Below are 17102 nucleotides of genomic sequence, written 5' to 3'. Positions count from 1 at the left end.
TAAAATTTTACCACACCCGAATTGGTCGTAGGGTGGTCAAAAATAGATAAATCAAACAAAAAAAATTAAGAAATTAGTTTGGTCACTACATTAAATTCCCCCGTAGTAAGCAAGTCATTAAAAAAAAATCACTTGTTTACGATAATTATACAATACTATCACTACATATGATGCCAAAACACAAACTATTTCGCAATCAATGTATCTTATAAAGCCACTTAATTACTGACTGCGGCTATTTAACGTTTGGGGAAATGGACCTTCCTCCCAGATCTGGTTTGACGGACCGAGGTGTTGGGGGTGGTGACTACTTCCTCCTCTGGTGCAGCATGCTGCTCAACATACGCGACCTTTAAACGATCGATACTAACTCGGTCGCGCTTCCCGTTAAGCTCGATCGTAAATAATTTTTCATTGCGCTTTACGACCTTGTATGGCCCTTTGTAAGGTTGTTCCAAAGGCTTACGCACTGCGTCCATTCTAACGAAAACGTGCTAACATTTTAGTAGGTCTCGAGGAACGTAACTTCGGCCGTCCTTCGCCCTTGTCGGTGTGGCTGTATTCGCAGCCATGTGCTGACGTAAACGCGACACGTAATTGCCTGGATCCACTTCAACCTGCTTGCTTGCTATGAACTGTCCAGGCAATCGCAGAGTAGTCCCGTATACCAACTCTGCGGGCGAGCATGACAAGTCTTCTTTTACTGTGGTACGGATACCAAGAAGTGTCACAGGCAGATGCTCATGCCAAAGCTTAGCATCGTCATGCGCTTTTAGTGCGGCTTTGAGCTGTCGGTGGAATATTTCTATCATCCCGTTCGCGGCCGGGTGATATGAGGTTGTACGTATCCGCGTGGTTCCTAGTAATTTCATAAGTTCGGCGAAAAGTTTCGATTCAAACTGTCGACCACGATCGGTGGTAATGACATCGGGCGCCCCGAATACCGCAATCCACCTTTGAATGAGGGCCTTTGCAACTTGTTCGGCAGACATGTCCGTTAACGGAATAGCTTCAGGCCATCGCGTAAACCTGTCTATGCATGTAAGCAAGTAGGTATAGCCATTAGATGGAGGCAAAGGTCCAACTAAGTCAATGTGCACGTGGGCAAATCGTGCATCCGGTGTGCTAAACGTACCAAGCGGTGCTCTGGTGTGTTTGTGCGTCTTAGACCTTTGACAAGGTAAACACTCTTGTGCCCACTTGCGAACAGTGTTGTTCATGCCGGGCCAAACGAAACGCGACCTAATAGCCCGTTGCGTGGCGCGCACGCCCGGATGTGACAAACCATGGACAGCATTGAACACGACCCTACGATGACTCTTCTGCACGAATGGACGAGTGCGTCCATGAGACACATCACAGATAATGGTTCCTCCGGACATAATACGGGGCACCGATTTGAGTATCATGCTGGTATCGGATCCAGAATCGAGCAATGCTTTCAACTCTGCATCGGTTTTTTGCGCATCGGCGATTGTGGAGTAATCAACGCATGTGTCCGTGTACAAAGCATTCGTGCTTGGTCTGGACAGCGTATCGGCCACTATGTTGTCCTGACCTTTGACGAACCTTACGTCAGTCGTGAATTGCGAAATAAAATCTAAGTGGCAGATTTCGCGCGGACTGTGACGGTCTGGTTTGGCATTAAACGCATAGGTCAGGGGCTTGTGGTCGGTAAACGCACAGAAGGTGTGTCCATCAAGCATGTAACGAAAGTGTTTGATCGACAAGTATATTGCAAGCAGTTCGCGTCCAAATGCACTATATCTGGTTTCTGCTGGCTGCAATTTCTTGGAGAAAAATGCGAGAGGTTGCCACGCGTCGTCCTTCAACTGCTGAAGGACTCCGCCGATAGCTCTGTCAGAAGCATCGCATGCGATACTCAGAGGAAGGTCGCTGTTGGGATACGCTAAGAGAGTTGCTTTGGCTAGCTCTATCTTAATGCGCGCAAAAGCTGCTTCACACGCTGGCGTCTACTGAAGTGGCTTGCGTGACCTTCGTGGTTGGCTCTTGAGGAGGTCAGTGAGCGGCATCAAGATTTTGGCGCAACGAGGCACGAATCGCCTATAGAAATTCACAAGACCGAGGAAACCGCGTAGGTCCTTAAGGTTATTCGGAACCTTGCACTCTTGGAGAGCCTCCAGGCGCGCAGGAAGAGGGCTAACGCCATTGCAGTTGATATGATATCCGAGAAAATCTAGTTCGCTCTTCACAAACTCGCACTTCTTCGGATTAACTACGACACCGTATTTCCGGAAGCGCTCAAATAACTTGCGTAAATGCTGTTCATGCTCAGCTTTGCTGTTGCTCGCGATCAGCAAATCATCAATATACGCATATGCAAACGGTAGGCCTCGCACTACTTCATCAATAAACCTCTGGAAGGCTTGCGCCGCATTCCTAAGACCAAACGGCATCCGCAAGAATTCGAACATACCAAACGGGGTGGTAATTGCCGTCTTATGAATATCATTGGGATGCACTGGTATTTGGTGATAGGCTCGTATCAGGTCGACCTTCGAAAAGATCCGCGCGCCTTTCAACCCGGATGAAAAATCTTGAATATGCGGAACGGGGTACCTGTCAGGTATGGTTCTGTTATTCAACGCCCGATAGTCACCGCAAGGTCGCCAGTCACCTTGGGTTTTCTTCGGAACCATATGCAGGGCTGAAGACCACTGGCTGCTTGACGGTCGGATAATGTTCAAGTCTAGCATGTGCTGAAATTCATCTCGCGCTATTTTCAGCTTATCCGGAGCAAGTCTGCGTGGTTTTACATTCACTGGCGGTCCGCGGGTGTCGATGTAGTGCACTACATCGTGCTTCAGCGCCTGTGCTTTGTAGATGGGTACAGTGATGTCGCTGTACTCCGCGCGCAGAAAATCATGGTACGGATCAGTATTGTCGGTTGTATTGATAACTGGGCTAATACGCGGAGAGTCTGAAGGCTTGCCCTTCACGTTTAATCCAGTTACGCTATCGATCAATTTGTATCGGTGCATATCTACGAGCAATCGAAAGTGGTGCAAAAAATCTGCACCTAATATGGGTGTAGCCACATCGGCGATAATGAATACCCATTGACATTTGCGCCGTAGACCTAAGTTCAGGGTGATCGAACGTCGCCCGTAAGTGTCGATGGTCGATTCATTGGCTGCCTTCAATGTCATGTCGGATTTACAGGCGCGCTGTTGTTTAGTCACGGGAAATACCGAGACTGCTGCGCCGGTATCAACAAGAAATTTTGTGTGAGCATCAATATCTCTAACGTAAAACAGGCGGCTCTCCGTTTGACCAGCCGGGTTCGCCGCCGCTATCCGCTGGTCTACTAGTTTTCCGTATGGTGCGCACACGGCGGACGGCAGCGATGAGCATTATCGCCATACTTGCTGTGGTACCAACAAAGTTCGCCGGCTGCTGCACCGGTAGACTGCGCATCGCGTCGGGCGCTTGTGTCATCCCTACGACTCCTACTACGACTTTGGCGTCGCTGCATGTTTCCAACAACGGTCGTGAGTTCCCTAACTAACCGAGTAAGCTCACTGACTTGATTTTCCAGATCATTACACGGTTTGGCTTCTCCGGATTTCTGCGCGACAGCCGATATTGCGCCGTAACCTTCGGGCTGTGCTTCGAGAATTTTGTCTGCTAATTCCGACAAATCGCTCAGCGATAACGCTTCGCTAGTTGACGCCAATATTAATTTGACGTTGACAGGGAGCCTTTGTAGAAAAAGCTGTTTGAAAATGCCCTTTTCTAGCGTTTGGTCGCCTAATAGCTGCTCCATTCGACGGAGGAGTTGTGAGGGTTTTCTGTCCCCAAGCTCTTCCTCCGTCAAAAGCATCTGAACGCGCCGTTGCTCAGACGCACTAACACGGGCCATTAGTTTTTCCTTTAGCGTTTGGTATTGATTGTTTTCAGGTGGACATATCAGTATGTCACGCACTTCTTGCGCCACTTCCTGCGGAAGTGCTGCGATTACATGTGAGTACTTAGTTGCCTCACTGGTAATGCCTCGTGTAGAAAATTGCGCTTCTGCTTGGGCAAACCATACTAGGGGGTCTGTCTTCCAAAAAGGGGGGAGCTTTATAGCCAAAGCGCTCATCATCATCGGCTGCGCTGCGGCGGGAGCCTGCTCATTCATAGCGCTAGCTGCAAATAAATCACTCCACCACCGTTAAGTTACCTTTATACAAGTAAAAAGTAGCTTCTGAATTCCTCAGAGTTCTAGATAAATCTATTGTGACGTACGTCAACCGTACAGGTTTAGATTGTTCTGCGTTGAGGCTTAGAGTTCAGTACAGTGGATGCAGCCGTGAGTTTGTCGGCTCTACTATACGGACTGCGTTCAAAGTCGAGCTATGATGCCTCGATCGTCAGTCTCACTTTCGGCCATGCAGTCTGTTCCGCAGTGCAGTCGGTCTGAAATCCCGTCGACTCTGTTGATGATGTAGCCTCGTCATGTCATCGGTCGGCCAGGCGCGTCACCCTCGGCATCACGTCGGGATCACCACTTTGTTGGGGCCGAAGTCGGCCGCAACCATTCACTCATCAAGGGCGACAAGAGGACAGATGAGAGCGCAGGGACAGGCAGATGTGTTGTGTAGTGTTTATTAATCACAAACAGAAGAAAAAACGGAAAAACGGGAAAACCCCCTAGTATAATAAGGTCCCAGGAATATATGTCTCCTGGTCAGCTGCGCCCATGGTCAGCAGCCATGAATACTCAACAGCCTCTATATCAGCGGCTGGTAAATAACAACTGCAAACCTACAGTCAAAAGCTAATGTGCAGCTTCTAAAAGGGTCAACAAGCCGCGACGACTTCGCTTTGAGTTGTGCGCGGGATAATGTCACTGCCCAGCTACCGGGCCTTGCCTAATATATCTCCGCATTTAGATATTAATGACGTCACACTCTAATGCATCAAAATATGATATGCTAGTGAATATTAATTTAAATCGACATTAATGTGTAATATATATATGCATATTTATATTCATGCATCTATGTCCAACAATTGTATCATAATACATGTTTTTAAAAATAATAAAGGGGAGGACTATTTTTCCTCGGCGGGATGACACTAGACCCACGTGACCCAAAAGTGATTAGGTTTCGCGGTCTGTGATAAAATTTTACCACACCCGAATAGGTCGTAGGGTGGTCAAAAATAGATAAATCAAACAAAAAAAATTAAGAAATTAGTTTGGTCACTACAAGTTATTGAATATTTTTAATTTGTTGCTATGTTACATTGCTCTTTAAATGCGAATGTATAAAAAAATGATAGCACAATTTGAGGCTACTACCTACCTAGCAGTAATCTAGAGGGCCCATACTACCCCCTATGGTGTCAAACCTTTCCTGTGGCGTGAGTTGTACGAATAGGGCTCCCGGACTAGAGAGTCGTAACCACTAGACCTCGCATTTTTATCAATTGCTGCTCAATGTAAAAGATGGCTAAAAATGAAATGTCTCAACTTCATTTTATATTTAGAAAGTCAAAAGGGGCCAAAGCTTTCGATCCTAGCAGCTCAATACATATTCTAGAAATATAAAGTAATGCCTATAAAAGACTAGTATGGCTTTTTTTTTAACCCAGTAATGGGTATTGTTAGATGTGATGGTGATACAGTTTTCAAGCCATATTAGATGACGACGAATGAATCATATATATAAGTTTTAACCTACGTCTGACTTTTTTAGAACACTCATACCACAAGTAGACCATGAAAAAATGGAATAAACAACACGTCTTGATACTTAAATGTAAATTGTTAAAATGTCACGGATCTCTTTACCTTTGCTCAAGCAAGCAGAGTCACCCTTCTCATGGGATAAATTGACATCAACTAAATAATCGAGTACCTAGTCCAGTGGGAATATCATTTAAGAATTCCTGAACTTTAAAACTGATTCTATTGAAAAAGCATATTTAAATAATTGTATTTCATACAGTATGTTCGTTTTAGCTTTACGTCAAAGAGACGTTCAAGTAATATATATTTTTAAATATGAATACAGTGGCGTAAAGAGTCAATGTTCTTTTTTTTTTGGGGGGGGGGATAACATGGCTTTTGTGGCGCAATTGTCTATAAAGTCGTCAACGAAAAAAAACATGAAAATACAATATTAATGATAGATTCTGAAATAATTGCAACATAATAAATGTAATATTATATTTCCCAATTTTTCTTTTGCTTTCTTTTTTCTCCTTCGATATTTCTTTTTTTATTCATGTAACTCGTGGTGCTAAAGATGCCCCCATCTGTACGCCACTGTATGAAGAGAGAAATTAATAATAAAGCACTTTATGTACAATACCATATACATGATATAACCAATATTTACAATATGCAGTTTTAACGATAATCAAAAAATGGAAAAACCTCTGGCCCACCCCGCTAAAATGTATAAAAAAAGATAGACAGAAAATTTTGACGACAGAAAGGGTAGGAAATGTAAAGGTGCGCGCGCGTGTATGTTTGTGTCCAAGGGGTTTGATCGAAAGAACGAGGATCACAAGACACACATCCAGATCACATCTAGACCACACCCATATACCCAAAGGGATAGAACGAGAAGAGAGTAAAAAGGATGGGGAGACGATTTAATTAAATTATCGGAAAACATTTCCTAACTTTGAGCTTCACTTGCTCTCGGCTCAGGGACTTTGCCATTCGGGGGTGGGGGCGGGAGGCGAAATTATTTTCCCCACCGCAGTTCCTGACCTAAATATGAATATTCATTATTAGCGTCTTCAAAATAAGCGTACACATGTGCGTGGCCGTTCACGTTAACGTTGCCGCGGATGAATCAGCACCTTCAAATTACCGGTTCCCTTACATATTAAGTACATGTACATAAGCTTCAGGCTTAGGTCTATATCTAGATCAAATTGCCATTAATGACAAGATAAAGTGCTAGGCTAGACTATAGGGCTAGCCTAGGCTAGCGCATTAACTCTTTCTCAACTCTGGACCTGTCTAATGCCTAATGCCGACAAATGCCATGGTTAACTTAGAACTGTTTAATTCTGAACTGAACTACGTTTACATACGTTAGACTTATGAGCTTGGTTGCCTTTGTGTGATATGCCTAGTCCGTATATAGAACTAGTAACACATTTGCCGATTTCGAGCACGGGAAATAAAAAAGTTGATAATTGGTAAAGAAAATGCATCGATTACTCTGCGATTACAATCATGTATGCTAGCCGCGCGTTTACATAAACAGTTTACGAACTTTATGTGCATAATGTTCTGTGCACTGACGTAACGTTCATTTGTGCCTGACGTTGTTACGTTTCCTGCTGATACAGTGTAGATGATCAGAGTCTGTCAAGATCTATAGAGACTAGATCTAAACTAAATTTATTTAGATCTACAACCTCCGAGGCTATATACGGACTAACGACCTATTGAATCAGAACCAATGCTACTAAGCTCATTGGTTAAATGTTAGTAAACGTAAAGTTCGGAATTAACCAGTTCTAAGTTAACCATGGCATAATTAGTCGGCATTAGACAGGTCCAGATTTGAGCCCGGGGGGGGGGGGCAACTCAGTATATAATGCGTGGTGGGTATGTGCCGCGGAGGGGACCCCCGTTTTCACACTCAAATTTCCGTTCCAAGGCATAGCATTTTTATCTTATTGAGAAAAAGAAAAAAGAAAGCCGCTCCAAAGCATAGCATTTTCTTCTTATCGAGAAAAAGAAGAAATCCGTTCCAAAGCTTCGCATATTTTTCGTTACGCCGTTCCGGCCGCATTGATCCGCTACAATGAGCTGCAATTTTGGTGAAAAGCGGCCGCAGAGCGCTGTCCGACCATCGCTTCTGCGCGTACCCGGCGCCCGTTCCGCCGGGCTAGCTGCATGCACGTATACCCGTTCCATGGGGATGCATAAAATATGCACTCACTACGCGCACTCTCACGCAGGCGACCTGTTCCAAGGACCACCGTTTTCACAAACATTTGTAGTTCGAAGCCCGTTCCGAGGACACTCCTTTTTACAATAAGCCCGCTCCAAAGCCCCCGTTTTTTGTCTTGCCCGTGGCACATACCTTTTTGGTCGAGTACCCGAAGCGAAATTATTTTTCCTACGAACTTTTTGCTCATTGCACATGCGCACTATGCTCACTTTACAAGTATGAATATTCATCAGCATCTACGATGATCAGAGTGGTAATTCGTCTCCCTAAAATCATAGTTTATACATTTTCGAAGAATTTATGAATAATCATTTAAATGATCTTTCTATCAGGCGGAAAATACGTTTTATAAAACAACATTGAGTACGCAAACTTGTAACCGAGCTCGTAACTTTTTTGTCTTCACTTTGAATTTACTGACAGTCCAATTCATGTGACGTGGGTATGCATGTGCATTTGCCGTGTGTTGTTCGGGGGGTGGTCAGCTCGATGTATTCCATTTGCATGATGCGGATTGGCTCCAGCGTAACTTGAAGTATAATTGTGATTTCGTAATCTCTCACAATATTATCAACATCACTCTTTCTCTTTTTTATTCTCGAATTCTTGTTTTCTCCCTTTATGGTGGGGCCTGACTGACACAAATATTGTTCTCTGGGAGGGATTTTTTTCTTTTTTATTGGGGGGGGGGGGGTCATTGGTTTTATGAATCTATTTTTAAAATGTTTATTGCTATTTAGTGAAACCGTTCTTTATCTTCAGAAACCGCAAGAAACAGATGGATATAAGTAAAAATCCAGGATAAACTGGAATGTTCATGTTTATGTGCATGACATTATCTTTCTAAAATTTACCCTTCTCTGCAACTATTAACCCCGTTGGGTGTATCCCGTTTATTTTAGCCCCCCCCCCCCTTTGAGTATCGATCACTGATTTTTTTTCTTAATTTTTTGTCTCACCTGCATAGCAGAGTGAGACTATATGCGCCGCTTTTTCGACGGTGGCGACGGTGGCGGTGGCGTCAACACCAAATCTTAACCGAAGGTTCAGTTTTTGAAATGACAGCATAACTAAGAAAGTATGTAGACCTAGTTCATGAAACTTAGACATAAGCTTAATCAAGTGTTACTAAACATCCTGCCTGAGTTTCAGGTTACATGACCAAGGTCAAAGGTAATTTAGGGTCAATGAACTTTTGCCAAATTGGGGGTATCTGTTAAATTACCATCATAACTTTAATAGTTTATGGATCTGATTCATGAAACTTGGACAAAAAGAGTAATCAAGTATCACCAAACATCATGTGCGAATATCAGGTCACATGACTAAAGTCAAAGGTCATGTAAGGTCAATGAACTTTGGCCAAGTTGGGGGTATTTGTTGAATTATCATCATAACTTTGAAAGTTTATTCGTTTAGTTCATAAAACTTGGACACAAGAGTAATCAAGTATCACTAAACATCATGTGCGAATATCAGGTCACATGACCAAGGTCAAAGGTCAATGAACTTTGGCCATGTTGGGATATTTGTTGAATAACCATCACAGCTCTGAAAGTGTATGGATCTAGTTCATAAAACTTGGACATAAGAGTAATCAAGTATCACTGAACATCTCATGCGAGTTTCAGATCACATGACCAAAGTCAAAAGTCATTTTAGGTCATTGAACTTTGGCCATTTTGGAAGTAACTATTAGATTGCTGTCATAACTTTCAAAGTTTATAGATATAGTTTATAAAATGTGGATATAGGGGTAATCAAGTATCACTGACAAGTCTTGGGTCGCATGATCAAGGTCAAATGTCATTTATTGTCAATGAACGTAGTATTGTATCATTATATGAATGGTGTTTTTGTGAATAATTATTTTATAGTAGTTTTCAAAGTCAGCACTGCTGCTATATTGTATCGCGTGATGCAGGTGAGACAGCGAGAGGCGTTCCACTTGTTTTAATCATTTTTTTAATTTCTTTTTATTCAGTCAGGCTCATGATGTAAAATATTTGGAGAATACAAAAGAAATGAGAATAAGAATTTAAAAGAGTATATGAAAGGACCAAAAAGGAGAAAATTTGGAATGTAAAGGAAAATGGTGCAATTTGATAAATATTTCAAAATTTCATGTAAAAATGACCGAAAATGACCAAATTAGATTGTGTATAAAATTTTTTTTAAAATTGCTCTTTGCTTACTCTCTCCACCATGTCTGGCCCTAATTTGAAACTACCCCCCCCCCCGGAACTTAAAATAAATCTGTTTTGTGTCAGTCATACCCCAAAACCATGCATGGACACCGATCGTCACCCATGGAAGGGAGAATTAATGCATGACGAAGGGGGGGGGGGGGAGAAGAAGGGAGAATAAAAAATAGAGATAGGCCTATTAATAATTTCCAATTACATATTCATAATTACTGGCATTATTGATTGGACCTGAACAACACACAAATGCACATGCATACCCGATCTATATTATTTTCTTGGACTGAAGACAAAATTATTGAATTCGGTGATAAGATTGCGTACTCAATTTTGTATCAAAAGACGTTTATGACGCTTGATCGATATTTGATCTTCGAAAATGTAATCAAATGACGAATTATACCCGTCTTATCACCGTCTTGCATGTCTCTCCGTTCATCGTAGAGATATTCATATTTGTAAAGTGAACATAGTGCGCATGTGCAATGGAAAAAAAGTTCGTAGGAAAATAATTTCGCCCCCGGGATTTGAGATAAAGTTAATGCGCCAGCCTTGGCTAGCCCAATAGTCTAGCCTAGCACGTTGTCATCATTAATGGCAATTTGATAAGTGTTTATGAATAGGGTCTAGATATAGATCTAAGCCTGAGGCTTATGTACATGATGTAAGCATGGACCTATCAGGGGCCGCGGAACCGGGGGGGGGGGGCTTCAGCCCCCACTTTTTATTTGTATTAAATTTTTATTTGTATTAAATACCAAGTATTGTTTTCCTCTTCCGCTCCCTCTTTCGTCTCCCATTGTTCATTGTGGATAAGAGAATGCATGTTGATACTGGATAATCAATTTTCTTTTAAGATCAAAATAGAGAACCCGTTTATATGTTTATTTACAGTTATAATGTTTTCTATTTAAGCTATAATTATAATATATGTATATAAACAAGTGTGTGTGTGTTGCGGTTTTTTTTATCATTTTTTTTTCAAAATCTTTTTTTTCTTCAAAATCTTCGGTTTTCAAAATCTTACTGGTTCTATGAAGTTTAAAAAATAGACTTTGTGGACTTTGGGATATGTATGCATATTGGAAGACATGAAATAAATTTTGAGGTCATTAAATCAAAAACAATTTATAACTTATTTATTACCAATCTAAACAAGAATTGTATAAATTAACACTTAAAGATGGTCACAGTGATTTTATTTTTTCAGATGTTGAAATTTGTAAATTATTTGGACATATCAGAAGTACAACTCTTATAAGAAAATAAAGGGAATTTTAGTTTAAGCTTTTACATGGAGCCATATATATAACAGAACATTTGGAGAGATTTGGTTTCGTGGGGGATAATTACTGCTCGTTTTGTTGTACACAAACTGAATAATATTTTCAAATGAAGAGTTATGTTCCAAAAGGAACTAAATCCACTTTTGGTATTTTTCTGTAAATCAATGATTTTTAATTCACCACTATCCCTTAGTCACTGTTGTTTTATTTTGATATATATGATAGTACTATCATCTTAGGAAAAATAACAAATTTTAAATAACCGTACAGTGGATTTAGCTCCTTTTGGAACAAAACTGTTTTGGATTTAGCTCCTTTTGGAACAAAACTCAAATTTGCAATCAATTTTTACCAACCTTTCCAAATATTTTTCCAAATGCGATATGTTGCATTTGATTCCCACGTCCAAGATATATATATTTGTATCAAAAAATTTTGGTCAAAAGTGGATTTAGCTCCTTTTGGAATCAAGCTCTTCATATATTCATGGACTGTGTAAAAGTTAAACCACTGTGGCAATTTTGTATTGATCATTTTTGTTTAGGTGAATTAAGAACTATGAATGGGGGATATATTTTTAGAATTACCTGGAAATTCCAATATAAATAAATGTGTTAATTTTGTTTATTTTATTTATAAAATATGTTTTTTTTTTATCCTAGATCTGAAGGCCGGGTACCTTCTTTCATAAAAATACAAAAATACATTATGGGATGTAAAGAGGAAGTAAGTCGCCTGGCATCAAAATCAGGCACGATAAGTTTGCAGTTACAAAAATGGGATTAACTGAAGGTGAAAAGAGATTTGAATGTGAACAGGTAGGATGTGTGTAGTGTGGTGCGAGTGTCAATTTTGGTGTGAGTGTTGATGTTTGGGTGAGTGTTGATGATTTTGTACTAGTTCGCTTTAATTTCCCCCTTCTCTCTTGTCATTCTGATTTGAAGATTTTCTTTCTTTCCCCTATGTTAAACTTTAATGTTCATGAACAGTTTTTAAATATATGTTTATGTATGTGTTTGGTGTGTTGATTGTGTGTGTGCGAGTATGGATGTATAATGTCAATGCCCTTTTTTCATTGTATGAAGAAACTTAATGTAAAATTGATTAGTGGTGCAACGATAACATGTTGTTTTTTTCTGCAAAATTTTCAATATTATTCATATGTATTATCTGGTGACATAAAGGGTCGGGCCTGAGTTAATTTTATGTATATATATATATATATATCTATATATTAAAGGTATTTCATTCCATCATTGTTTGCTTCACTTTTTTGGTAAATGTTTTTGTATTTTGTTATTGATATAAAATATAGATTTGTCAATTTTGCTTATATTAACCTTGAGTTCAATTGAATGAACACATTAATAAAAACATGTTGAAAAAAGTGATTTTATTTTCTAACGGTTTCGGCATGTCGCCTTTAATGTCGATCCGTTAAACATTTCTTCTGATAAAAGCATATTTTGAAATCTTTAAATCAATATAGTACAACTAAAACAAACCAGTGTCATTCTGTCTGTGTCATCTGCTTATTGCAAATCAACTCTTTAAGACGTGGATAGGTTATATATTTTGACATGACAGGTGATGGTAATCCAAGCTTTCATACTATTAAAGTTCTATAGCAGTACATCAAATACTTTCGACCCATCCATCCCTTTCAATATTTTCGCCATTCGTTTCCAATGAGGAAACACCAAGTACTTTATGTGACCTTAAATTTAACTTTCATTTCAACAGCAAGTGATATAATTGCGTTCTAATATTTAAGTTCTATTGAAGAATGAAGTTGACAAATTAGATAGAGGTGACAGGGAATGGTGTTGGAGGGCTCGTACTTAAAAATGTAACAAGCAAAGCCTTTTCTTAGTAGCACCATTGACACTACGGAAGCTGAGTAAAAACAAAAGCCCATGTAAACAAATGAAAATATAGAAGTGCAAACATAGATATAGACTGGAAAATGACCTCATATATGGCCATGCTATAGAAGATGTGTCATAAAAAGTCAACAGCGAGGAAACAGGAAATTTTGCATTGATGTGTTGAAAAATGGCACCGTGCCTAACAATTTCTTATGGTAAGAACTTTTGACTGGATGAAAACGATTCCTACAATCTATAATTTAATTTTCTTTTTCTCTTCTTTGTGCGAATAAAAAACATCAGGCCAATCTATATTATCTAAACTAACTTGGTTTTTATTTTTCATACAACATCTCTTCTAATTTTCAATCAACTTCTTACTTGAATTACATGTTTTTCTTGTCAGTAAATAAAATCGAATACAATATGTCATGTAATCCCAAAACCAATCATGTTTTGAAATAATCGTGCTTTTCTTTTATTGTTTAAAGATCACTGTCGTGCTGATAATGATTATTGTTATTTTGGAAACTTAAATGTAATTTCTTTTTTATATAGTAAGCATTTCCCTGTTTGAGTAAAAGGCCTTATACAAGGTATAGCTAGAAAACATATGTGAAACATCATGGAGTATTGGCTGTGTATGATGTTAGGGTATGGTATACTACCTTTTTAGAGGGCCCAGACAGGCAGGATTATTTGAAAAATCATTCTGAATGATAAATCGGCTAACTTAACCTATTACTACATGACATAGTGTAAGTCATACACAAATTACATTAAGCTTATATTTATATTTACTTATCACTTACAAGATATGGGTTGCATAAATTTTTATGTGCAGTTTCAGTTATACTGAATTACCAGCGCTGAGGTATACTATTATTGATAAAGTGTTGTGCACGACTGTCTTTCTCTCCATAATAAAAAAAACATTTTCCACACCGGTGAGTGTGATTAGCAAATGTATTTTAAATAGAACAAGTGAAACGTTCTGATACACATTAATAGTACGTTGTGTGAATATATCAGGCGGTTATCCAGGCTGTTTCATGCTCTTATTTTCTTCAATATGCAGAATTCTCTATAATGGCGCCATGGCTGCCAAGTACACGGACTCAGGTTTGGACACCTTTAACAGATAGCATTGTGGATATTCTGGTACGTAATACAATCGCTAAAATTTTGCAAGGCTCATATTTCTTTGATTTCCATTGTTTTTTTGGTTTTTTTTACACAAGTCAAATTTTCTTTTGGGAGAAAGGCCTGCACTTCCAACCGACGTCCTTGGTATAAGCTCGTATGGGGTATTAACCAATCCCAAATCACGACACATAATTCACATCACGTCACTGTCATACGAGGCGAAACATCTCCTTTTTCTACACAAGATTTGTCTGTATATTTTGTGGCGCAGTGATCAAATTATTGCGACCAGGTTTACCACAAGAAGAAGATTTGGTTTGTTTATCTAACATGTATAACCGTACTTCAGTCGTCTTCGTTGACGTATGATTGTAAAAACTCTGCGACTCTTCCGACGTGTGAACTTCTAGACAACGTAACCATTGGAGATGTTTTACCAAGTGAGGGTCACCTGCTGGTAACAGTGTTGATCTTAGGTTAGAAATTTAATATACTCAGCATTAAGCATCCTTCTCCAGACACAGTCAATCAGATTTTCAGAACAGCTTGCACCTGGCACAAGATATAAAACAGAAGTGTATGTGCCAAACGACTGTGTAGGCCTACATGCATTAGAATTATTAAGTAATACAAAGGTTATGATTTAAACAACACGAGTAAAATGCAGGCCTACAGATATATTTACTTTTTATGTCATAATATGTATTTAATATTATATTTAATTGTATAAAGAGAAGATATAACAAATTATGTTAGTTCTCGCTCTGGATTGATAATAATAATAATAATGAAAAACTTTTATATATTATCTCCAGTCTGAATTAATTTGACACAATACCCTTCTGACCCCAAACTCCACAATTGCTGTTTAATATCACTACTTCCTTAAACCCATACACTTAAAGTATTATCTAAACTGCATGTGCACTGCCAGTTAAATTAGATGCAATTTAAAGTAAAACTTCACTGAAATACACCGAAAGTGCCATAGACGGATTATTTTATAACACGGCTATGACACCATAAAACCAGCCCACACACAGACCCACACATTCCGCCCATCACACACAGACACACAACCACTACCCACCTACACATTTGCACACCTAAACCTACACATGAAACCGGTTTGTGATAATCGATAGCGACATGATATCTCGATACTAAACAAAAATGATGATCATTTTGTTCTTAAATTTAAAAAATATAATTATAAGGATATACGACCTGAGTTCTGTTATCAATTCCACAAGGACTATTTTCGGTCCTCTAATTAAAAAATACACATTTTGATATTTTCATAGTTAAATCATATACGTAGAAAATTGTGTAAATTTTGGTCCAAAATCAGGTTAACTGAAATTAATATTTGCAACTTTTTATATGGTTTTACCTATTTTTTTTTGGTAATGAATAAACAATGAACCGCTTAAAACACTTTTTTTTAAATGTTCTTCCTCTCATTTCGATTTCGCTTTTGTATAACTTGTGATTGAAAAAAAGGACTCAAACAGCAGTCTTTTTAAGTGGCAATGTTAACATGCACGTAAAATGTGTCACGACAGAAATAATTTTTTCTTATATAATATATATATATATATATATATATATTACTGTTATTACTGCCATCGTATCAATATATATATATATATATATATATGTATATATATTGATACGGTGGCAGTAATAACAGGTGCACCGTAAAATGATTTCAATATCAAATACATGTATTTCTTATACGAAAGTCAACACTTAATCAACACTTAATATCTAACATGTCCTCCCTACCAAAGGAGTTATGGGGGCAGAGTAATTACAAGCTAAGGATCTGCTATGGTGTAAAACTTTTTGGATTTTCTCGATTGCGCCTGAAAGAAGGGAAAAACAATTGATCTTGGGGCAAATCGAAGCAGAAGCTGAAGGTATGATATTGAAATAATGTTACTAACTTTAATCACTAATCTGGCAGGGTCGAATCACTATGCAATGACAGAGAAAGGCTTGTGAAGATAAAACGAAATATCCCCCTTTTTCTCGAAACGAGAACGAACTCCTTTATAAACTCCCGAAAGCGCAATCTCGATGAACAAAATGTTCATCTCTCCGAAATCTTTTGAAAAAATACAGCTAGATTTTGAAAGTGACGAATACAGGCCTAATAAATTCATGATCCCAGAAAGTAGTATATTAAAAGCATTGTGTAAACACAATGTTTTGCGTGATAATCAGCAAAAATTTATTGATGTGCCCTTTTAAGTGGTTGAATATGGTAAAATTATAAATCAGAGTTTCATGTTGAAGTCTTTTCGTCCGATGGATGTATGGATATTGCCTGGGATATTGTTAGAACAGAATAGGCCGATATAGAGCATTATGGCGACTAATCAGTCAGGTTTTAAAGACAAAATGAAATATTTAGCAAAATGAAGAAAATTCGATTTTCTGATTTCCGAGGATTAATAAAACAACATTCATGCAATTTTCTTTTTTCTCATGAATATCTTTTGAATATTACAAAAATTAAAAAACGATAATTGCCCCAAAATTAATTTTTTTTTATTTTTTACATTTGAACCAAATGCATCTACTGTAAGAGATTCCGTTTTATCGTCTGTTAGAATCCGAGACATAGACGAATTTAAGAAATGTCTAGTTTGGAGACTA

General features: G+C 38.7%; 1 protein-coding gene across 1 annotated transcript; it reads right to left on the bottom strand.

The window, feature by feature from the left end:
- Nucleotides 1-3328: 3328 nt before the first annotated feature.
- Nucleotides 3329-4144, bottom strand: LOC129266539 (uncharacterized). Its single transcript, XM_054904393.2, has one exon. It carries the CDS (start codon nucleotides 4142-4144, stop codon nucleotides 3329-3331), a length of 816 nt encoding a protein of 271 aa, XP_054760368.2.
- Between the last annotated feature and the right edge of the window lie 12958 nt (nucleotides 4145-17102).

The sequence above is a fragment of the Lytechinus pictus genome, chromosome 3, assembly GCF_037042905.1.
Source record: "Lytechinus pictus isolate F3 Inbred chromosome 3, Lp3.0, whole genome shotgun sequence".
Classification (NCBI taxonomy): Eukaryota; Metazoa; Echinodermata; class Echinoidea; order Temnopleuroida; family Toxopneustidae; genus Lytechinus; species Lytechinus pictus.
Note: the sequence above shows the minus strand (reverse complement) of the source record. Positions and strands in the feature narration are given on the sequence as shown.

Excerpts from the sequence above, each read along its gene's own strand:
- LOC129266539 (XM_054904393.2), bottom strand. The coding sequence starts at position 4,144 with ATGAATGAGCAGGCTCCCGCCGCAGCGCAGCCGATGATGATGAGCGCT.